Raw genomic sequence first — 25,711 nt, 5'->3', positions numbered from 1 at the left:
AAAATCACCTTAATTACGACGACATTACAGTATTCCTTTTTTAAATTTTGAATTTCGAATACTGTTCTTAATTTTCCGCCCAAAAAATTACTTCTGCGTACAACGATCCTATTAAGTTGGCATCACGTTTCTTACACATATTAGCGTGTATTATGATAAAGGGATTAGTTATAACAAGACTTGTGTTACAAGGGTTTCCGAGCAGGTCCGGGTGGAGGTGCTCGGGTCAAACATCGCGTGCCTCTACTATCCCTATCGATATCACGTTTGCGATGCTATAGTGATGGGACATCGATTGGAATGGTTATCGATGTAAATAAAAATAATTTATGATTATTGAAAATAAATAGACCATTACTTATATATATGTAGAATGATATGTATAATTACACTACAAACACATGTATTTTAATAATTTTTATTCTATTTTATTTTATAAATATTGAAACAAATTTAAAACCATGAATTTAGTTAAATATTTCAACATCAAAATAAAATCTTAAAAACATGCCACAAAAAATTGTTTTCGAATCACAATTAAAAAGAAATTTATTGATGGGCGAAAAAGGATCGTATCAAAAAGTTTCAAATAGAAAATTTCTCAAAACCTTACGAAATTACTGCGATTTATTAAAACACATAATTAAAATATATTGTAGTGTGACAATAAGTGAACTTTCTCCTAGTAAACTGGTTCAAAATCTCTTTCGTTACATGATTATACTACCTAACACTTCTAAGTCCAGACGAAATGTGGAAAGTAAGAAAAAGAATGAAATAACAAGATAAATGGATGTAGAGTGCGGAAATAAAATAAGATGTGAAACAAATATATTAAACAAAAAGGAATGACCCTGCCCTTCTACAAGATAGGGGAACGAGAAGCCCCTGAAACGGGGCAAAAAAACACCTAAGTTGACTTTTTTTGGTTACAATGTTAATCAGTTTTTGCAGCGACTGATGTTTCACTAGAAGCTTATATATTTCGTTAGATATATATACAAGATTCTACGTACTCTTTTTTTATTGAAAACTTCGTCAAGTAACCAATTTGATTAAAATTTATTTGAATCACACAAAATCCTTATTAACGAAGTCAATTTTATTCCATTCTGGAATAAATCGCCGTTTGCGATAAAGCTGCCCTTTGTATCTCGTTTTATGTAGAGTACACAAGTGTCTTTTTAAATAGTAAATATGATAAACATTTTTATTTATTTACACATATGCTCAACTTTTCATTTATCATGTTATTTAATATTTTAGTCTGACACTAAACATCATTACGCTGGATTCTCTTAACTTAAACCTAGTGGTTTCATAATTATTAATAATTATTAAAATAGTTAAATATCTATAATATACTTTATAAGTAGAAGTTAAGGATGTTAAAGATAGAAAATGTTCGCAGAATTGATGTCTACGAAAGAAAATCTCAATGCCAGTGGGAATAAAATAAAAAATCTAATTCAATAAACTTACATCCACGTGAATTCAATAATTTAACTCGTGACTTTACATATACAAACATACACACACACATAAATTTTATCCCGTGCAAAAATCCTTCTCCACTGCGAGGGCTACGAAAGAATTTTGCCGGAATCCTATCAGCTAAAACCCTACAATCTTCTTGGACGCCTTTTGTTAACACATAATACATACACCAACATAAACTTTGACAGTTGACGTTCAACAGATCATACTACATCATTAAATATTGATATAATGATTTGCCAAGACATACGGTCTGCCTTATCTAGGAACTTCTGAACCTTTTTTATTTATATCATTACATAATTTTAACAAAGATGTTTTCTAGAAAAGTTACTTTAAATAATAGCTACACAATACTGTGTTAAGTTTATGGCAGCTATAAAGATATTGTATGTTTGAAAATAAATAAAATAAGTCGATAACAAAGGCAGTGCGACAGTAACATCACTAGACTCTAGTCGCGGAGCAGTCGGAAACTTAGCTTTCGATATTTTCACGCTCCGCTGTTCTTGGCCGCCGCGTGCATTTGGGACGAAATTAAATTAATCACGCTATTTCTTTTTAACACGTTTTATTTAGTATTCTCCATCCCTATCCCACAATTACACAGAATGACGCAAGTGTCGATTTCATTTATCGAATTGTTCTGATCCGTGCGGTGTATAATTATTGTAATAGTTTGAATATCGACTAATGATGTATTATTTGAATAATTGAAACTCACAATTCATATTGGCTTATTTTTTATTTTGCTTATAGATTCAATAAGAATAATTTTGTCCCCATATCGAAATCAAATAAAAATGTGTACATATATGAACTAATTTTTAGATTTTCTTTTGCTTTGATTTTTTAAATTGCAATCACAGATCCTAAATTCGTCAGATATGTCAACCATAATGGGGACTAAATGGAAGGTTTAGTGGAAGACAATCGATCACTCATTAAAACTGTCACTAAAATTCAATAAGTGAAGTATGAAAAAGACCAATATTTAGCCACTTCCACACATGCAGTGGTAGTCATGCAACAAAGTGCACCGCCAAACATAGTGTGTTAGGCACTAATCGGTGTAACATAACTCCTGAATTGCCCCGTGGAGGGGTGCACGTGTTGAGTGATTTGACGGTGTTAGTTGTGTAATTCGCATTGTTTGCCGTATGCGCATTTATCAGCGGGCTGGCGAGCGGTGCAAATTGTTGCACTATATTGGTCTTTTTCATACTTAGGATGGACTCCCGCAAAATAACGCCTGATTCCATTAAATCAATAAGTGAATGCTGTCACTCCGCCAAACACCACGCCACATGGCGGCGATTATCGTTATCAGTGGGAGCACCAGAACCCACCAGGACATGACCACAACCACTCCGACAAGAGTGCACAAATGAGAAGAAGAAGTAATATTCTTAGTTTGTCATTACATTGTTGATGTGCTTTAAAAATAAATTAAAATAAAATGAGAATACAAAAGTAAATGATTTTGACTTTTAATTATTATCAGAAAAAACAATTATTTATATAGTAATTGACAATAATGTGTACAATTTCTATTTAATGGAATCAAGCGTTACCTCGCGGAAGTCCATACTAAGTAAGAAAAGGTTATATTACACCGATTAGTACCAAACACACGTCTGTGGTCACACACAGAGTCTCTGTTTGGCACTAATCGGTGTAACATAACTCCTGAAGATGCCCCGTGGAGGGGTGAAACACGTGTTGAGTAATTTGGCGGTGGCGGTTGTGTGATGCGCATTGTTTGCCGCATACGCATGTATCAGCGGGCTGGCGGGCGGTGCATTTTATTGCACGACTATCACTGCATGTGCGGAAGTGGCCAAATATTGGTCCTTTTCTTACTTAATGTACAATTTCTGACAATTTGTTTTATGATTGTAGATAATATAAGAATTTTAAAAATCTATTTAAACCGATCGACGACATAGTTAAGAGAAAAATTATTGGATGCGTACATTATCATCATGGCGATGTTTGGGGCAGACCTATGCCATGCAGTGGGCGTCTATTGACTTACATGGTGATGATTATATTGCATATTATTTTTATATCGTAGTATCCGTTATAAAGATAGATTAAAAATAACAGATTTGACAGTTTTTTTTTTTAAATGTGACAGTAATGAGACGGAAGCTCACAGCCCGGAAAACCGGTTCTTATGCACAGTTAAACAAATCATCCGCGACATCGGTCACCGGTACATCCTCTCGTTAATTAAAATCGGTACTTTACTATGCTCATTTACACCGGTTTATTTTCAAACGTACAATATAATAAATATATTTATGATAAAAATACAGTTACCAGTGTTTTTTTTATCTATATCAGTATTTATATAGGTATACAACTCAAGTCTGTGTATATTTTCTTCGTCGGTATAAAAATATAAAATTATTAGTACTAGTCAAAAAAGTATATACAACAATACATCTATAAAACGATAGACTAGTTCCGCGTTATATGAGAACGCGTGTACAATAGCAATTGTCGCATACAGTTGTATGACAATCTATTATTACTCCGTATAACGCGTTGTGAATATAAAAATAATCCAAAATAATTTTAAAGTCAAAACAAAATTTAAAAAAAAAACATTGTACCAACATTACTCTGCAATATTTACGTCCCGATAATTTTAATAATGAGATGATAATTTTTATGAACAATTACTGAATAAATCAATCTGTTATGAGACGGATGCTAGTTCATTATATTTGTACGCTTTTCTGGCTTTAGGTTAGTTCACTTAGATTAGTTCTATATAGATGACGTCACATTGAAGAGTTCTCTTTTTCCCTCTCGTACCCCCTATCATATTGAAGAGGAACTTTTATTCAGTTTGTATTCTCTTACCATGCCCATCATTCTTTCTTCACAATCTCTACTACTCTTTTTCTTCCATTCTTTACATTTTCTTTGTCTTTTATACTCCATTCAAACCTCGTCTCACTTCCTTCGCCACGCCCTTTTACTCATTCTTGTTTGATGTTAATGCTGTTAGCCTTAAGGCTTTCACAGTTTCGTCGAAACTGAGTTCATGGAGCGAAAGGGTCCGTGAACTTAAAAATAAAACAGAAGCTGGACATAGGCATTTTAGTTGTACGATGAATTTCGCACGTAATAAACCGCTCTACCCGAGTAGAGCTGTGTAGTGTTGGTGTTGTGTATATGCTTGGGACGGCAGCGTGTACCACAGGAGAGCCAAGGAGGGATCCAGATCCAACCTCAGTTCGCCCACATTGTTCGCGGCGCACTCTTTTGGTATATCACAGTACAATTTCAATTTTGATTTTTATTTGACGACTTACTTTTTGTTACATTATTTCTATAATTTCTTTATTTCAATTAAGAATTTGCTACCTTGTCTTTATTCTTACTCGACATACGTTGCATTTTTACATATTACCTCCTTTAGTACGGCAACACCTCAAAAACATGTAGCAAGTGGGTCAAAGATCAAAACAAATGTTCTTCCTTTGAAGAATTCGCTACTTATAAGCTAAACTTACCAGAGTCATCATCGTGTCCAGTATTAAGCTGTAGAGCTAGAGCACGAAGCTGTTTGAAGACCTGGACAGCTTCGCTCCTCAGCCAGCCGTCGTCCTCGTCCTCCGGTTCGGTTTCCATCTCGGCGTGAAGGGATCGTGCGGTATCGGAGTGCTCAACTGGATCGGGAGCGCCAACCCTCTCGGCCAGGGTATCATGGGACCTCTGAAGACGCTCCAGCTCTTTCAGGGTGTTCTGATAAAGATGTTCCTGGTGAAAAAAGCAACGAGAGTTCTTTTATTTTAAATAATTATAAATACTTTTTTTTATTACATTTCATTGAGATTTATTTTTATTGACAATTTCGTCCACAATAAAGTGTATATAAATTAATAAATAAATGTTTTTAAATATGAATATTTCAAGGGGTGGGTGATGTTTTTACCTTGCGGATTTCCCAGTTATAATAGTGCAGTGGTAGAGTGAGCATTATTCGTTTGCCGTTAAGACATTGTTTATGAGTTTTATTTACATTCTGACGTAACTGTTCGTATAAAATTTTGCTTACACATACGAACTCCTGTCATATCGAAAAAACACAACTAAAATGTACATCTTATAGACGCCTTTCATTTTAAAAATGCCGACATCTATACAATGGAACCAGCCTCAGAATCCTTTCAAAATAAATCCGTTGAAATTAAGATAACATCTTGAATATATTTCAAAGGCAGCATTGGGAAACTCGCTGACATAATATGAACAATACAGCCTTTTGTTTAGATAATCAAGATGGTGGTAAAAAGCAATGGAAAGATTTTTAGTTAATGATTACAGACCTAAATGGATCATTTCCGGTGCCAAATTATACTCAATACAATACTGTAAGGACATTTCTGGAATGCACAGTACGTAACATCAAAAAACGTTAAACTAATATTATAAAATTATTAAAAAATTCATTAAATTTTAGCCACTATTAGCTATTTAAATTTATCAAAAAGGTTTTATTGCAAAAGCTATCGTCCAGTATTTTCCGACCTTTTTTGGGCTATGTCTCAACTTAGCCTTTTTAAAATTGTTACGGCCTCCTATGTAACATATATAATTTTTGTACTAAAGAAAAAGGGTTAAACTCATGTCTAGTCGACTTTCGAATTGCCCTCCTGTGGGACTTGGGCTCTAAATTGGGAAACACTGGTATGGACTGTGTGGCCTCATCAGGCTGCTCGGAGACCATTAGATGCCCTACTGCCCGGAGTCCATATGTACATATATACATACAGAGAGAGAGAAATGAATTCCTATATCGTGACAACGACTACCTATTTCATTTTATTTTTTATTTCTTTACGGTAATTAAAAAGTTCTTAACACAAAAATCACATCTTCCAGTGTGATTTGTATAATATATACTAAAACTGTAAATAAAACCAGCTTATTTCAGCAGCCGAAAATATGACTTTTCTGTTCTTTGTTTTGTTCTGAAGTTCTATCACAAAACGTGAAGTGCTTTTGCAATACAAAATTTTCTTAAAGTTAGTGTTAGTGATTACTTCAAGTGAAGTAAGTAGTTTTTAAGCCGTGCGTCACGAATACAGGATAAAGAAAATCCATTTGATTCCGATCAGTCGATTTTTCGCATTACGAAACCTTGCAAGTTACTGCACTTGTTTACAACGTGAATCGATTCGTACGCGGCTACTTTGTTAGGTAAATATAGATACAGATAGAATATAGATTCATATTGGTGGAACGGTGTAGAGTAGTAGTGAACCAAAAACGCGTCAGTATTTCGTCCTCTGGTTTAAATTTCATACTACTGCTACAAACATCAATTATTCCAGACATATTTTAATTGATTATGTCTTAATGTTGTCATGTTCTCTTATAGTGTATCTTTTTCTTTAATTCCGTTATAGAATATTTATTTATTAAACAATAGTAATGATTTAAAAAAGAACTTTTTATTAAAGTATAACAGATACAGCAAGAACAACGCAGTTACAATGAAATTCATACACAGTGTTGCCACCCAGTTACATTTCTTTATTTTTTTTTTCAGCAACAAACAAATACTATAAACTATATACTCTACAAAATCTATAATTTTTTTTTGTAATTTTTACGTATTATTGTGATGTGAAATAAATCTATTTATATATCTATTCATGATAAGCTTATTCTCAATTTTTAATTTTTTACATTAATATTTCAAATATTAAAAACTTCTGTCAAAGACTTTTATTATTAATAATAATATAAGTAGGTGAATGGTTTATTAATGCTTTTTATTTACTTTTTTATTAATATATTTTCGAGACACATTATTCATTCATTCATCGCATTATTCTTCGTTTCAGCCGATGAACGCCCATTGCAAGGAATAGGTCTCCTAAAGATAGCCACCATGAACTCTCCTGCGCCGCCCGCATCTAGCGACCATAACTATGTCATCGGTCTACCTAGTGGCCTATCCTCACCGCGTCTACCTGCTTGTAGTCCCTTGAGAGCCGTTCGGCCCCAAAACCCATCGGTTCCACGAGTGACACTCCACTCCAGACGAGCAATTCTTCAGCTATGTCACCGATCTTGGTGCCCTACGGATTTCTTTATTTCTGATTCGATCTCGCAGCGAAACTCCAAACACAGCCATCTCTATTGCTCTCTGAATGACCTCTCTCATGAGTCCCGTCGTATGTGATATGTCATCACCAGCAATAACATAATCATATTACTTAGCGCTAAGAATTAATAATAACAAACAGAATCAGGTAAAATATAAACCCAGCAACTCTTGTTTGGTCTTGAAATGTACCGAGTACAAAATTTAATTATAAATATACCTGTTCCTTCAACTGCCTTTCCAGCGCCGAAATCCTGTCAGTAGCTTCTTCGAGCTGCTGCATCAGGTTGTCCTTGTCGCGGAGGGAGACCGTCAGCCTTCGCTCCAGGTCCGTCTTCTTATCGCTTACTAGCGCCAGCTCCGCTTTCAGTGATTTCAGACTTTGTACATGATCCTAGATGTAAAATAACAAATGATTAATGTTATTCTATCCTTTGGTGTAATGACGCAGCCAAGGCTCTAGGGGCATAAAGGATATAATTTGTTAATGTAAATAAAACAAAAAAGGAAAGAAAAGTAATAATAAACTGTGGTATAGATAGTAAGAAAACAAAATAATGTTAATAATAAACTAAGGCGGATAAATGTAAAAATCAAAAACAAACAAAAATAAATGAAAATGTAAATGTTGAATACTACAAAGAAAGAAATGATAATAAAAGGAATGCAAGATATTGTGAAGAGACAAGAAAAGGAATGAATGAGATATATTAAGAAAGATGACAGAGGATTATGAATTGTACAAATAATCCCTGCTTTACTATGGTAGAGTAAATCGAGTGATCATAAAAAACAGGGGTCATATGAGAAAAGGCTTCTGGGTGAATCTTCTAGCTAAGTTTCTGTGGAGAGATCTGAGATAAGCATCACCAGCCCTCTGTCACTTCAAACTTGGTTAAGTAGTAAAGCCGAAAAGTATTTCTATCATCTTTATTCCAGCCGCTGAACCTGAACGTCCAGCATAGATTTACAATAAGACTGGAAGCAGCCTGCGTTCAGAGTCTTTCGAAGACTTTAACTAGGTCATCTTTCGACCTTGAAGATGGTTCACTCCAGAACTTTAAGGCTCCAGCTGCTATTTGCTGGGCTATGTTAATTTCTATCGTCTACGAATCTCCTTACAGGACTTATTTAGGTTATAAGAGTTGGGATATTACAGAAGTAGGATATATCGCATAATTAGAGAAACTAGCACATTGGTAAGTGACAAAAAACGAACAAGTAATCAACACACGAACAAGTATATGATTTAATGTATTCTTCTCTGTATGTTATAATTTATGTCTGCCAACTGAAGGTCACAATTTTCAGTACTGATATCTGTACAGTTGTATATATGTGTCATGTCCTTGGACAAGACTTTACGATCTACTGCAGATTATAATTAATGCAAAACACGTAGGAATTTCTTACACGTCCTTACAGATAAACTTGGCTATTAAAGATAAAAAAAGAAGTATACAGACTTTGTTCATAGACGGAGAAGAAATGGCATAATGTATTAATATACATATTAAAAAAATAAATGAAAATGTGTTTTAAAATTTGTGACGTTTACCTGTAGACTGGTCTTCCTCATGGAGCACTGGTCTTTCAGACTCTCAAGCTGTGCCAGCAGCTGGGCTTCCGTCACCGAGGATTCTTTCAACTGCGCAGTGAGGCGAGAGTTTTGCGCCGTCAGGTCAGCTATCAGGCTGGTTTTTTCTTCCTCGCGCTAGAAATAAAAGTAATTGTTGAATACGTTCCATATTTAAAAAGTTTCTTTACACTAGACCAATCAAATATCCGCAGTTCGATAAGGACCTCAATGAATATTTCAAATTAAAAAAAAACATCTTTATCCAAGTAAGCCTTTACATCTGTTTGATCTGTTGAGAAGAGCCAACCGGAAACTCAACAGTTGCAATTTTATATGAAACTATAAATTTTTCATGCGTAAATTATAATATAAATCATATGAGTGGGCCAACAAACCAAATTATACACATTTCGATCTAACCATAAATTCTTGAATGCTGTATCAAAATGCATATAAAAATAGACTTTTCATTTTATAACGAAAAATAAAAGCTGATCTAGCTGAAGCTATACTACCTGATCCCGCAAACGTTGTTTTGCAAAAAAAAATTGATATTTTAATTTACAAATAAAAAATAAGGGTTGATCGTAGAGGGGTGAAAATTTATGGTTGTATGCATTCTTGTATGATGTATCATAAAAAAATAAAAACAAAAAATTTCGTTAAAAAAATATATTTTTTTTTTAATTGTGAACAACCTTTATCACTTAGGGGTATAGAAAATAGATAGTAGCCGATTCTCAGACCTACTGAATACGCATATTAAATTTGGTAAAAATCAGTCAAGCCGTTTCAGAGGAGTTCAAGTTCGAACACCGTGACACGAGAATTTTATATATTAGATACGGTTTATATACCAAAATTACATTATGTTTTCTCTGAAAGTCTGTCTATATCTAATAGATTCAGGCGTTACTTTGCGGAAGTCCATCCTAAGTAAGAAGGGGACTAACATATAGCTACTTTCGCTACTGCTGCATAGCGGAAGTAGCTATATATTAGTCCCTTTCTTGCTTGAAAGTCTGTCTGTTTGTTCCGGCTTTTCTTTAAAATGGTTGGACCGATTTTGACGGGACTTATACTGACAGATAGCTGAAGTAATAAGGAGTAACTTTGGTAACTTAGGTTGCTATGGTTAATTTTATAAAAAATTTTAAACGAAAAAACCAACAAAATTATTTTTTTGTTAAAATGACCGCAGACGTAGTTACGAACACCGCTAGAAGTATATTAAAATGTACATGGTATATGATATAAAGGTAAATTAGAGATAATAAGATCAATTCTTTAACAAGTTAGTCTGGAACGTTTTATTTCAATATAATAGTATGATGAATATTTCGAACAACATTGCTGATACTAGATAGAAGCGTTGATGGAGTTTCTTTTTCAGTAGTAGTGATATTAGCTAGGTAATAGCAACTGGTCAAGCCAAGGTTCGGCCATCTCATCTTCATTGTGTCGGAATGCTTAGCGGGTATTATCAACATGTGACAGTCCAAGCCGAGGTCCCCCCTGGGGACCTTTGGGCTTGGTTAATCAATGAAGTGTTAACCGAAGAGATATAGAAGTTTATTCTTAGGTTAGACATACTCTACCCCTTACCACTTCATAAGCAACAGTAAGTTTCACTCATCACTTTACAAAAAGAATTCAATTGTTTTCACAGCCCTTTTTTAGTATCATTCCTTTATTTTCTTTCTAAATTTAAAAATAAAGAAAAAGGTGATAAATAATTAAACTCCATCGACCTCATAAAAAAACCCAGTTGCTCGACCGAGCCGAGACATTGGAACAAACACCAAGCGTTGTTAATCGTTGTAATGGCCGTAAAAAAATATCCCAATTATTGCCAGAGCATTCTGTCCCTTCTTACAATAGTTGTAGGGTTTAAATGGCAAAGTAAATATTTACGAAAGACTTTTTTCTTCGGGCTCCGGAAGGTCGTTAGATGCCGTGACGATCGCGTTGCAACACTAACGAATTAGACTCGAGCTGTTTAGACAAAGCTTTTTATGTATACCCGCTTATTTTAACATCAGTAAATCATCACTTGAACAGGATAATACCGGAAGTTTTCTACGATTAAGAAATTCATATATATTGCATATATACTGACTCATCACGATTTCTGTGAAACCATAAGGCTTAAAGATTTGAAATTCGGTAGAAATACTCCTATTGCCAATTAGAAATCAGCTAAGAATGAATAAGACTTTTAAAGTGTCATAATATATTGAAAGTACAAAAGAATAAAGGAGAAAAGATTAGATACTGCTATTAAAATGTATCTAATCTTCTTTCAAATTACGTACCTTGTTTATTAAAAAAAACTTGATTACAAACGCAAAGTGTTTAGTTATATGTGTAAAGGCTTTAAAGGTATGTACTACTGTCACCAAAAAATATATTTTAAACTCCTGGGCATTAGGAAGGCAGGTAATTTTTTTCATATGTTTGTAGAACTGTCTATGACACTTGCCAAGCGTTTGTTTGTTAAAAGGTTTAATTATTTCCAAGTTACACACGTTTTTACAATTTTGTTAAGCGAGTAAGTCTCGGATATTGTCAAAATCGATCAATCTCTTGAAAAAAAAAAGCGTCAAAACTCGACTTATATCTTTCCTCAACCACCGTATTCGTATGATTTGGTTCCATAAGATTTCTCGCTATTTAACAAATTCAAAAGATCAATGCTGGGGATACCGTTTTGACACGATTGAGGAGATAAAAACCGAATCGAAGGTGTTGAAAACTATAGCAGAAAAATCTATTCTCACTCTTTCAAGGACTAGAAAAGTTGGCAAAAGTGCAATTAATCGGACGCGAATTACTTTGAAGGATATGAAATTTATTTGGTACAATATATAAAGAATTTATATAAATAATCTTCAAAGTTTTTACAACTATTTCATCCTGATGTGGCGATCACACTTGAAGTTATATTAATTTATTTTTTCTATAGTAATGTAACAATTACTTCTGGCAGTATATTATCTGCAGATACAAATAGTGAATAATAATTAATTTTCATATGTACTAATCCGGATTTTAGAAACATTTTTCTCACTATACTATCATTAAGTTATTTATTATTCTTGAAACCATTTCTTTTTGAAAAGGGTATATCGAATAGCAAATGAGTTACATATCACCTTGCAATATGTGGCGCAGAAGTAATGTCATAATTTGAAAGTGTCTCTTTTTTTTACAAATGGCGCCGAATGTCGCTCTGATTTGATATTTTTGATGCAAATATATAGAGAATTATATAACATTAATAATTATTTTATTTTTGTTTCGTAAGCTGTTATAGTTGTGTAAGGGAAGCAGAAAGAAATTCCACGACACTTCTTTTTATAAAGTTTAACACAGATATCAGATATAGCCTAAATGAAATCAAAATGATCAGGCGACATCACTGCCTAAAACAAATATTTAAATGATAAGTATACTTATCATTTAAATATTTGTTTATTGAATAATAAGCTTTTTTGTCAATTTATTTTTTAAAATGCGTTTTTAACTTTCAGCTTTGATTCAGGTGTTATTTTGCGGAAGTACGTCCTAAGTAAGAATTTCTTATTAATTATAGTTAAGAAGTTCTTATTTATTAATGATAGTCCAATAATGTATTGTGGCACTTTATTTAAAAAAAAAAACTAATTCCGCTTATTACAAAAGAATTACCGAATTTGATGCCGAAGCTTAGGTACAGTCAGTTTTTCATGGTGCCTTGTAAATACAATATGAGGCCGATATCTCACTACTATCAATTATCAATTATTTGTACAGATCGTAAAAGACAATGGCGCTTAATGAGGACATAGAATCATGGCCTACTGTCGCCCGCTGAATCGATTAGACACGGCGTGTTAAACACTTTTATTATTTCCAATAGCTCGTTTTATTTCCCGATAAAGCCAATGAGTATCGACTTTCAAAATGATTACTGATCTATTTTTAAATTTAATATTAAAATACAAGATCATTATGTTTTTTATAGTGCTGACTGTACTCATGAGTTAATTTTTAGTGGCAAGAACCTGCTTTATATAACTTATAACTCTAGATATTTCATTGTTTTGCACGAGGAAGTAACTTCATTTTTACTTTTTTTAAGAGTCCAGGTTAGATAATGTCGAACGTAGATTAATGACACAAAATAAATAAAAAACTGCTTCTTGTTTTAATTTAATTTCTACAAAGTAATAACATTAAAGTCAGTTAAAATATATAATTTTATGTGAATTATACATTTCGAATATGTGTTGTTGACATTGCATTAAATGTAAAATTGGACAATATTATAAATTGACCCTCTATTTTATAGTCTAGTAAATTAAAATAGCGCGCGATATATTATTCGAAACCGATATTTCAATAAGTAAATGATTTATTAGATAAAAAAATCGTTTCTTATTACAAAACGGAAGTGTAGGCAGTTTTGTATTGCTGTGAAATCTACGACTATAAAAACCTTTACAAAGAAGAGATAAAAAAGAAGAAAGAAGACTTGACGGAAGAAAGAGAGAAGGGTAAACAGATAGGAAGCAAAGACCAACGAAAGGCTATATCGATGTTCATTAGTAATAGACAACCTGTGTTATGTAGTTAAATATGATTAATTTTTAAATTGGCCAATAGTTTTTTTTTAATTTTCGCTGTCGACTGCGCCTACGATGACGTCATAGACTTAATGGAAATGTAATTAGCGGTTTCAGGCGCGGCCTTCCGAGCGGTCGACCTTCACGTTCAGGACACGCGAGGGAAACCTATCACAAATAGTGTTTGATTAGTCAAAGCTTCACAGTAATGCTATTTTTGGTTCATCGATTTACAGTCTGGGTCGTTAGACGTGGTTTTTATATACACGCAAAACGAACTAAACAGATCTATATCGCATATTCATTTATAGTACACGCATATTTTATTATCAAACTTTTTGATTATGTTATCTTTTTATATAAATCAACGTAATATTAAAAGACATTGTTTGCTCTTTTAAACTCAAATAAATACATTTGAAAAACTTTTAAGTTAAACGGTTTTTTGATACCCATATTATGGTGGTTGTGGAAAAATATGTACCTAGTCCGCCATATTGGAACAGCGTCCATCTTGAATTTTAAATTATCAAATAATCATCGTGTTTTACTAGTGTAGCCCTTTCATTTGATACCCATATTGAGGGGTTAAGGAAAAATATGTAATCCGCCATTTTGTATTGGCGGCTATCTTAGATTTATAATGTTATTGATTTTATTATATTGTATTGAAACCGTTTAAAAATAGCCTTTATTTTTACTAAGTGGTGGTCGCATCCATCCATCACGTACTCCTCACACTTCCATAAATATCCTCGTCCCTGGGTAAAGGTTTCGTTCCACCTTTTACTTGATCAACTTCTTCTTTTCATGTCCCTTGGCATGAAATCTATTAGGCGTTTTGTCTATCTAATATTGTTCATCCTATAGATGTGTCTTGCTCTACACCATTTGAGTAGTCTCACTCTTTTCCTCCTATTTATTATATTAATTTTTTTCTTGATGTTGATGTTGTTGTCCTTGTCAGACAGTTTTACGCCGAGCTTCTTTCCATCTTGACAAATGACCACTCTATCTTCATCTTGTTTCATCGTGCCTAATATTATCTGTATTAATTGTAATATATAATCTGTATTAAACAAATTAAAACTGTGATACTGTAATAGAAATGGATAACTGAAGTGTTTGAGGATATACGAAAGGAATGGAATGATTGGGAAACGAAGATGGAATTGTAGAATGATAAAAGGAGGATAAAAGACATTTTGCACTATGGAAGACAAGAACGAAAATAAAAATTCTAGTGAAAAAAAAATTATTAAGGAATACAAAACTCTGTTCCCAATACTGATAAATAGACCACCTATTTATCAGTATTGGAAAGGAAGGAAGGAGGAATCAGGAAGGAGAAAAAAAAATATATATAATCTGTGGTTTATCTGTTAATCATTCGTGTAAATTAGATATCTCACATTATTATTGTCAATTCCATTATATTTAAAGATATATTGTGATTTTTTTTGGATCTGTTCACGTCTACTGCTGGACTGTTCATCGTATCTCTCTTCTCTGTATCCATCTATCTGTTTTCTTATCCAATGTCACTTCATCTTGCTATCTGCCTTGCTCTGTTGGTTCCTCATTCCTAATTCAATCTTGTAGATAAATGAACAGAGACTTCTCTAAAGCTCTTTGATGTACTGTACGCTTTCCAATCATTAATCATTGGAATATCTTGTTAGTCCAGAGTTATAACATTAAGTTAAAATTGCACCTTAATTCTCTCCTTTTACATAATGCTTAGCGTATCCCCCCATTACCTTACCACTATCACTGCTGTCTAAGATTGTTGATGTAACTTTATCAATTGCAATGCATGTGTTATTATTTTAAGACTTGAAATAGCATAATTTAAAAGCTGTGCTATTTAGCTTTTACCGAGTCTTCTGTATTTATTTTGTTTTGTCTAATATACAGAATTAATTTTGCAAAAGTCACGTGAATATACGATCTATCAAATTGGTAAACTAATCGGTAAAAATCCATTTAAAATCGCGTTACTTTACCGTTTACGTTAAAACGGCTAAAGTTAGTAATCGGATTCGCGCATCCCTATCGCTAACTGGATTACCCTTACCCCAACATTTCGACAACTAAATATATCGCATTAAAATGTATGGTTTCGATGTTGGGCCATAGAAACAGCGGTTGATCAAGCTCGTGTATGACGCTGTAAGAAAAACAACTTTTCTAAAATAGATAATAAGAGATATCTAAACTTAATAGTTCCAAAAACTACACCACACTTGTAAATATTAAACCAGACCAAGCTTTTTATCTTAGACATAAGTAGAATTATAAAAAGTATATTAAACTTATGTAAATCGCTGTCGAAATAGCCCCACATAACCTTGACTCCTTTCGAACGGTAGGGCCATATAACCAGCGGTGTTAATGAAAACAAAAAACCACGAATTTCGTTTAACAATGGTCACTTTTTTGCTGTTTAGAGGTCAACGCCTGTTCAGCCGGCATTGTTCTAAAACGACCGCGCAGTACCGACGCGATTAGAACATTACAATTGTAATTAAGATTAACAGATACGAATTATCAACAGCGTTTTTTCAATGATGCTAAATTAAGAATTTAGCTTATACACCTATATTTCTTTTATGCGGTAAATTATTTGTAAATTCGCGTTATAGGAGGTACATACGACTAAAATAAAGATGATGATATACAAACGGATGAATGTATTTTGAGGACATATATTTCTGTCATTTTTTCCATTCCATTCCGTATATGTATGTTTGTATGTTTACTGAGAATTCTTGATGATTTCAGTCGAAGAACGTCCATAGCTGGACATAGGACTACTTCATCGACTTTAAATAGGATCTGTAGTGGTATATTACAAATCTATAGGCCTGCATATAGCGGCATACGACGACTTTAATAAGTTGACCTATCCACACTGTGGATGGACGTCTTACGCTGTGTTTGTCGTCAAAGTCAGTGTGATCAAAAAGAAAGGTGTGATTGTTATTGAACACCAACGAGGACCTTGTCCAAAAAACCGAGGATTTGGTGCTTAAATTTGACAATTGATCTCCAAACCTTGGTGATAGTGTTGGATAATCATTTGGCTCAGCCAAAACCAGTTTCAAAGCTGTATCTCAAACAATTCAAGAATCGATTGTTCGATGTCATACTGAATTGGTTACTCAGGTCGTTCCACTGTTACTTTTGGCTATTCAGCAAAGTCAAAAGTCAGAGAGTCTTGGAGAACCAATAGGTTACAATAAGAGTGTCTTGCGTCATTTCCTTCAACTACCGGCTTCAGCCGTCGCGATGACATCGTACGTTTATTACTGATACCAATTAAGAAAAGGACCAATATTTAGCCACTTCCGCACATGCAGTGGTAATCGTGCAACAATGTGCACCGCCCGCCTGCCCGCTGATAAATGCGTATGCGGCAAACAATGCGAATCACACAACCGCCACCGCCAAATTACTCAACACGTGTTTCAACTCTCCACGGGGCATCTTCAGGAGTTATGTTACACCGATTAGTGCCAAACACAGAGTAAAATAGCGATCCGGAAGGTTCTAGAATGGTTACAACGAACGGTAGACGCAGTGTGGATTGGCCTCCCACAAGTGGACCGACGACATAGGGTCGTGGGAAGATGATAAATGCAGACAGCGCAGGATCATCGTGGCATTCTTCAGGATAAGCCTATGCCTTGCAGTGGGCGTCTTTAGGTTAGTATGACAATGAATATTAAAATTATTCTACCATACATAGTGTTTTTTTTTAATACCCCTGCTATTGGGGGCCTCTCGTACCCCTATTTATGGTGGGACAGGGATTTTATTTGCAATTTAATTTTTCACATGATTTTTAATTTTCTCTCTCTTCTTTCATATTTTACTTTCTCTTTCGGTCTATTATCTGTCTTTCATGCTACATTTCTACTTTCTTACCCTTTTGCTCTGTTCATCTATCATTATTTCCACTTTTCTTATCACATTTTTTCATTTTACATTTTTATTTTACATTTTTACTTATTTTCTTTAATACATTATATATCACATTTGAGTTTTATTTTATCACATTTCATATTGTATATTTGGATTTTTATTTTTTTGTATAACGTTTTACCATACATAGTGTTATTGTAACTGACCTGTTTGACGCTGTTATCCTTGGAGTCGATCTTGGCTGTGAGCTCGCGTATGTCATTCTGCAGCTCCAGGAGACGCGCTTCATATTCCCCCTGTGTCGTGTCCAACCGTCGCCGCAGCAGGTGTTTCTCTTGCTCCAATTCCTGGATGAGAATAACATTTATTAGTATTCAATACTGATCTCTCAACTAAAAAAATAAAGGTTATATACTATAAAAGTTTATAACTAATATTTAAGAAAGGTAACTGTTTATCAGAGATTCATTTTTCTGTTGGTAGAGAACTGGGACTTGCGATCTTAGGCCGCGAGTTTGATTCCCGGGAAAGTCTTATACAATTCACACTTTGTGCATTAATTATACAGGTTTGCCACTGCTCAGAAGTAAGTTTCCAGAGGATGGGCAGCAATGTCTTCTGCGTACCATAATACCAAACTAGAATCGCCAACCCGCATGTCAAGAGTGGCAATTATGGTATATCCTCCCATAAATATATTCGACGTGCCAAATCAAATGCCTGACAGCTATCTGTGACATTAATTTTTTATATATTATTACGTAATAGCGTGTAACAGAACTCCAGCTAGAATTGTATAGTTATTAAAAATATTAAAATAAACAGACATCTTTAGATACGCTATTTTACAGGTTGTTTTTTATTTAATTAAAGTTCAATTACTCGCACAAGCCAATTACACGGAAATTTGCGGAGAAAATTAAAAAAACGAGTTATTTCCGTTGTTTTTTTTATCTAGACGGAAGATCGGACGAGGCTATGGCATCGTCACTTTTACTTTCGTCGCTTTTTTGACGGATGGAAGACGATTTATAATTTATTTTGTTGTGTATAGTGAATTATTAATTCAAGGTTATTTTTCTACAGGGTGTTTGTATACTGACGCGTAAGTAAGCGACAAATTTGTATCACAGATGCTTTGGTTTGATATAAGCTACATCTGATCCAAAAATCAATGATTTCAGAAATAATCAATAAAGTAATGATAATATAAGTATGAAAAAGCATCGGTCAATCATTACTAAATATAAAAATTAATTATGTATCCATGCACATTGTGTTCTGTCAAAAATTATTAGTCTGTGGTATTTAAATAGAAAAAAATAAAATAATATAACATATTTCAAAGCGATCGCTTTATATAGAGTGACATGAAATATCCATAAAAGCTATTTGTTGATTTAAACTCTTCTATATATATTATAAGTTTTTACAACAATAATCAACCATACTGTGTGTTACATTGTTCTATAAATGACAATATGATATAGATTGTTCTATTGTGATACATATGTAAGTGATAATAAAGTTTGGAATATTTTACTAATATATTTAAAATATTATTCGTCACGGGATTGATTAATTACATAGGATTGCGACTGCTCACAAACAAGTATCTCTCCATAGATATCTTACAGGGGGCCTATCTCTTTTAGTGGCCCTGTATGAGCTAAAACAGCGTCTGATCTTTCCATTTTTCTATCCTGAATAGAAACCAATGAAAAACAATATATTTAATTTAAGTTTTACTTGTAATTCGTCGTAATTATCGTTGCAAAAGAATATGAAAAACAAAAACTTTCAATTTGTACAAACATTGAACATACATTGTCAACACAGACGCACTGAGTGTATATAATTGTACAATAGACTTTTTACGTCACTGGACTGTATATTAAGCTGAATAAATATTATTTTAATGTATTTAAAATGGTTTTAAATTTGTAATTATTATATGTAATCTATTTTAAACACAGTTCGTTTATTTTTTTTTAAGTACGTATGAGGTTATTGGAGTCACGATTTTGTGGTCGTTGTTGTTTAAGGGCTACCTTGAACGGAAGAGCAAGGATTAGCAAAGATTTTAGTGCATGTATAGTTAAATCATTACATATATATATCTTCTTTACAATCTGACAATCTGGAACCTTAATATGACATAATTAAACATTGAAATACAGACTATTTATTTCTCTTGTAAAAAAACGCATAAAATGATAGACGTTAATGTATAGCATACAGTTATAAATTTAACATGGCATTTTATTTTTATGATTTAAATTAAGAACATTATTTTTTTTTAAAAAACCTTCAACAGTCGAAGGACGTCCATTTCATCGACTTCCAAGAGAACCGGTTGAAAACAGTCAGCATCTTTCGACAACAATGACTAATTCAAATTCAATTCGTAATTCAAAATTACTTTATTCAAATAGATAACCAATAAGCTACCACCGGCTCGGAACGCTGATCTGTTGAGAAGATCAGAAACTCAACAGTTACTGTTTTAATTAAAATTAAACAATTTTTAATGTGTGCATTATAATATCAATGATGTAAATGAGTCAACAAACTAAGTTCAACACATTTCAATCAAGTTAAAATTACTGAATGCCATAATAAATAAGATTTAAATAAGTACTTTCTTTCTAAGATATCTTGTGCTTGTTTTATATGTCTTTACACTTTAGACCCATAAAATACTTAATAAGTTGGTTTTATACATGTTATTTTATTCGAGAAGTCAGCTTGATAACAAAATCGTATGTCCACCTCGTGGGTGGACGTCCTTTCCCACGCTTGAAGGTCTGTTGCTTCAACTCCTAAACATCTAAGACCCCATCGAACATCTGTACTGCTGGATATATAGCCTGCTCACTACCACTCCAACTAGTGAATCCGCTGGGCTATATTATTGGGAATCTATGTCCCACAGCTGAAATTATGATAAATGAGTTTAAAGTGATTTATTATAAACTAACATCAGCGAAGTAGTCGGAAAAGGTAGAGAAAAATCTGACATAAAGAAATAAGCAATAAATATTGTGATATAGATATGTTATAATAATATTATTATAATAAAAATTATAAGGCAGAAGTTAAAAGTAAAAGTACAGATAAACTAAAAAAAGTAGGCTAAAGTAAAAATACAGATAAACTAAATAATAAAATAAAAATTGTTAAAAAACAGTCCAGCAGGAAATCGTGAACGAAAAGAGGAGATGGATAAATTGTAAAGGAATGAATTATTCTAATTTATTAAATTATGTGAAAGGTAAAAGGGGATCAAGTGAAAAAAATTGAGAAAGACGAAAGAAGAGCGTGGAGATAAAATAAGAAAGTGAACAAATTATTTGAAAAATTTTCCCTGTGTTCTCAAGACAGGGGAATGTAAGAAAGGCCCCTAATAACATAGGCTTCTTATTTTAAAAAAAGAACATCAGTGATGTCCCAATCAGAAAATGCCCTTGACTTCATATTTAGATACAATAACACGGTGATATCCAAGTACGTATCGTAAAAAACGAAACTCACACGGGAAATGCTTTCTAAGATCCGATGACATGATTTTTTTTCTTTTCCAGCATTGTATGCGCAGACGGCGTGACCCACATGCGTGTCGTCGCGTGCGCTAATCTCACCATTTACTTGCACATTTGAACCGTGAACTCGAAGCCTACCCATCACTGTCGGGTTCTATTTAACTGGATTATATTTTCACATCACATACATTATTGTCATGAACAAATACCATGAACTTTGGGATCGTAAGGTTCTCGAATTGCGACCACGATCTGGTAAGTTCAACGTGGGCAGACGTCCCACAAGGTGGACCAACGATTTAGGTACGGTTGCGAGAAACATATGGTCTTTGGAGATGACTATGCTTCACCCAATTTGGGTGTTTCATCACCAAGAATAAAATAATATCGACGTCTAGCAGATGTCTTTAAAAATGCTTTATCCATCATCTTCATTGCAACTATAGAGCGTCCTAGGTTGGATATATGACTGACGCCTAAATATCCCATAAGCTTGGCAGCGGCTTGTATTCGGCATTTTACCACCGTCTCTTAAGAAGCTTTCTCCATATTTTTCCATTGTTTTCTACCTAGTTCTATTCAGTGCATATAATTATGTACTTATGCCGTTAAAACAGTATTTTGTATTCTCTATGTTTTGAAGATTTAAACGAGTTTTTTTATCTTTCGTAATATATATATATATATATATATATATATATATATACATATATTGATGATGTGATATATATAGATGCGTTTATGTATTAATACACACACATCAGTATATATGACTGAAATATTTTACATTCATTTATTTTTTCTGCTGAAATGCAACAGAGCTATTGCCCTTCTGATAGTATAAATTCTGCAGGCACATATAGTCAACAATAATTGGTTTTAATATTTTGAAAAAGCATTTTCTTACTATATTATTATTACGTTATTTTAATTTTAAAATTATTGTTTTACGGATAGGGTTTCTTCGTTACAGCTCATAGACGCCGACTGCACGACATACGCATCCTCCAAAAATATCTATAAGGGGCATACCATAATCGTCCTGTTTGGTAGGCGAGTTGGCAAACTTGTTTGTAAATGGCAATTCCATATAATTAACGCACAAAGTGTGAATTATAAGTTAGTTTCCTGGGAATCGAGCTCGCGTCGTACGATCGCAAATGTTAGTTCTCTGTATAGGTACAAATTAATGTGTGTGCAAAACATTGTATTTTAAGAATTACTTATACTTTTTTGATTTTATTGATAAGATATGAATGTTTCAAGTTGTGAACCAAAAAAACTGTCAAACAAATGTCTGTCTGTTAAAAATCATCCGATGCCAAGTCCGGACACGGTACAGGATAATGCTAATGGCGGCAGGTTGTATTACAATAATTTCGTACTTCAGCCTTTTCTATTGTTCCATTTGACAAGATTAGATTAAAAAGCTTGAATGGAAACAATGGTAATTTTCCGGTACAATCCCATATTGTGGTCACACTACATAGCCATGCTTTCGGAAATCTGAACGCATTATTCGTAAATCGGATAATATATGTATTCATATACTGCAGTTGTCAAAATCTATAATAAGTTACGAGCAGTTTAACAATACTTCGATTTGACATTTGCTTAATAAAATAATTTTTGATTAATAAGATTTCTATGTGACTCTATCTAATCTCTATATAATCATCTATGTGACAATATCTATCACTAAATATTAAAATTAATCATTGTTTACAATTTGTCTCAGCAGATTTAATAATTTCAGAAGTTACTTACCAGTCGCATTCTTATTGGAAAATTGAATATATTTAACATATTTTATAGTGGTCATTTTATACAGGAGGTTTGTAAATTTTCACTTTTATATAGCCTTTACATTAACCAACCAATCAACCTGTAAAATCAATGTTATTATAAAATTAATAGAGAACGTAGTAATTGATTTGATTAGTTCTAGCTACAAAGAAACGACCTCCCGCATTCCATCCTTAATATTACATTATGGCCGTTCGCCATTACGTATCCTTCATCAATCAGCGCGCAGTGCATTAGGATGCGCAAACGCACGAAGCGATCAGTCGGCCTAATGTACGACAGGGTCGCATTTAGATCTTTATAAAATCATATATATAAATAAAATTACATCTGTACATTTATTACAAAGCGTAAAACTCGAGAACCGAGTCAATGGTATTAATTTTGTTCTAATGGATTCAGGCGTTATTTTTCGGAAGTCCATTCTAAGTAAGAAAAGGACTTATATATAGCTACTTCTGCCATGCAGCAGTAGTCGTGCAATAAAGTGCGCCGCCACCCGCTGATAAATGCGCATGCGGCAAACAATGCGAATTACACAACTATCACCGTTAAATCACTCAACACGTGTTCCACCCCTCCACATCCTCCGTAGTAATGTTACACTGATTAGTGCCAAACACAGACTCTGTGACTCTCATTTATGTGTTGCAAAAAAGATTGACGTTGACAACTAAAAACTCTTGAAAGCTGTAAAAGTCTAATATATTTTATGATTTTTTTATATGTATGTGTACAATTAAACCCAAGAAGGACTTTAAAAATAAGTTGTTTTTTTATCTTGTCGAGAAGTCAGTTAGTTCTGTATGAAGTTAATCTTCCGAACAAACCACGTAACGTTTAACGTTCTGATTAACCGAATGCCGTGAAACTGGTCTTGCTTTTCATGCATTCGACTATATTTCTTGTAATTTACATATAAACTGCTAACAAAATTATACTCGGACAATATCAGTAATCTAAGATCAAAGATTTTTACTTCTTTTTACAGGTCATCGACGAGCACGTATTTTATTTTGCAGGTGAGATTCTAGAGAGCTAAAAACCGTTCTACAAGTCTTCTGCTTCGTCGTTTAATAAAAAAAGTATCGCATTTTTTAAATTTAGAATATTGTCATAATAAAATAACCACCCATGCATGAGCACCCATATTTTATGGTGCCCATCTTCAGGAGTTTTTTGTACTTCCCCTGTACATAGGGACTATTTCTATACTATATGTATAGAAATTTATATATATATATATATAACCATACTATTTGCGTTCTCATTTTTTCTTTCGCAAAGTTGTTTATTCATTCATCTTTGTTTGTGTTATGATTGGTTTTTTCTTACATTTACTTTCCTTTATTATTTAATATTGCATTTCCTATTTTTTTTACATTTATTTACAGATTTAAGTATCTATTTTTCTTATACACTTTAGTTTCGTTTTTTGTATATTTGGTCTCTTCTATGATCCTTCTGCAGTACTCAAAAAAGATGCATGTGACTATTTACAATTTTAATTTGATTGTTCAATAGTGTATTACCAGGTTTGTTATTATTGCATATAACACTTGCGAAAATAAATCTCTCATTTTCAACACTGTATTACTTCGTTAATAATTTATTTCAGAAATGAATATTGCCACTGATTTCCAAATTCAAGAAAAAAAATCGATCTTAATCTTCTTCGGTGCAAACATCGATTTTATATTTGTAAACTAAAATCGATTATTCGTGCAGGTTGCAACACGACGCTGTGGTCATCAATTAGCGTCAGTTGCGTTAGTAGCAGTTCATTGCAGTAAAATATTTGCTAATATAAATTAAAGTTAGTCGTATATAAAAATTTCAATCCCCCCTTTAAAATGATATATAAGTTCAGGATTAGATTAAAACCTGTTTTCTCAACCAATAGATACTTTCTGTACAATGGGTACTAATAAATAGACAGTGGAAATTGATATTTGTTATTTAAATACGTAACTTTTATTAACGCTTTATTGTCCGCGTTTGTTTTGTTCGAAGATAAAGTACACAAACGCAGTAGGTATTTATTCGCTTTGACTCTATGGAGACCTGGGTTATAATTCTCGGAAAATAAGGAACTTCATAGCATTACAAGGATTCATTGTGCGGATGCCGTATCTATCGTAGTAGCAAAAGGGGCCAATTGCAGATCTCGGGGCTGACGACCCGCGCAACATATTTAACGAAGCATTATGTACGTCAGCGCTTCTTCATACAACAGGATCTTCCGTGTTCCTAATCAAATTTTAAATGTTTCTACCTACTATTCGAGAATATTCTTATGTTTTACTAAAAGTGTACGAAAACGCTGTGTCGTTGCGAGGTTATTTATAACCTCGCCATGATTTTCAAACATTCGTATACCATAATTTTTAACAATCGTTTTGTCCCACCATGGTTTTTTTAAATGGTACCATTATTGAGGTCATTTTCCCCTATCTTGTCTAGGGACAGGGAAATTACAATTTTTATAAATTATTTCACATCCTTCTTTTTATTTCTTTACTCTTCATTTTCATTCGGTCTTCTAGTAGTAATAATAGTATCTTACATACTCGTCCATTTTTAGTTTCCTCCTTTTCATCACCTTTCACCCTTCACCTCA

The 25,711-nt window shown here is 33.3% G+C and overlaps 1 protein-coding gene across 1 annotated transcript in view; it reads right to left on the bottom strand.

Annotated features, from left to right (window-relative positions):
- The window catches only part of LOC137924037 (bicaudal D-related protein homolog), a 135,156-nt gene that overhangs the window by 38,705 nt on the left and 70,740 nt on the right, over window positions 1-25,711 (bottom strand). The window contains exons 2-5 of the mRNA XM_068767339.1: window positions 17,950-18,090; window positions 9,189-9,344; window positions 7,851-8,024; window positions 5,028-5,274 (exon numbers count right to left, since the gene is read on the bottom strand). Of these exons, the coding sequence (XP_068623440.1) occupies window positions 5,028-5,274; window positions 7,851-8,024; window positions 9,189-9,344; window positions 17,950-18,090 (718 nt within the window). The remainder of the gene's footprint in view (window positions 1-5,027; window positions 5,275-7,850; window positions 8,025-9,188; window positions 9,345-17,949; window positions 18,091-25,711) is intronic.

Source organism: Battus philenor, unplaced genomic scaffold (genome assembly GCF_028537555.1).
Source record: "Battus philenor isolate CCGP_79_NKW_IND1 unplaced genomic scaffold, ilBatPhil1.0.hap1 SCAF_23, whole genome shotgun sequence".
In the NCBI taxonomy this organism is placed as follows: Eukaryota; Metazoa; Arthropoda; class Insecta; order Lepidoptera; family Papilionidae; genus Battus; species Battus philenor.
Note: the sequence above shows the minus strand (reverse complement) of the source record. Positions and strands in the feature narration are given on the sequence as shown.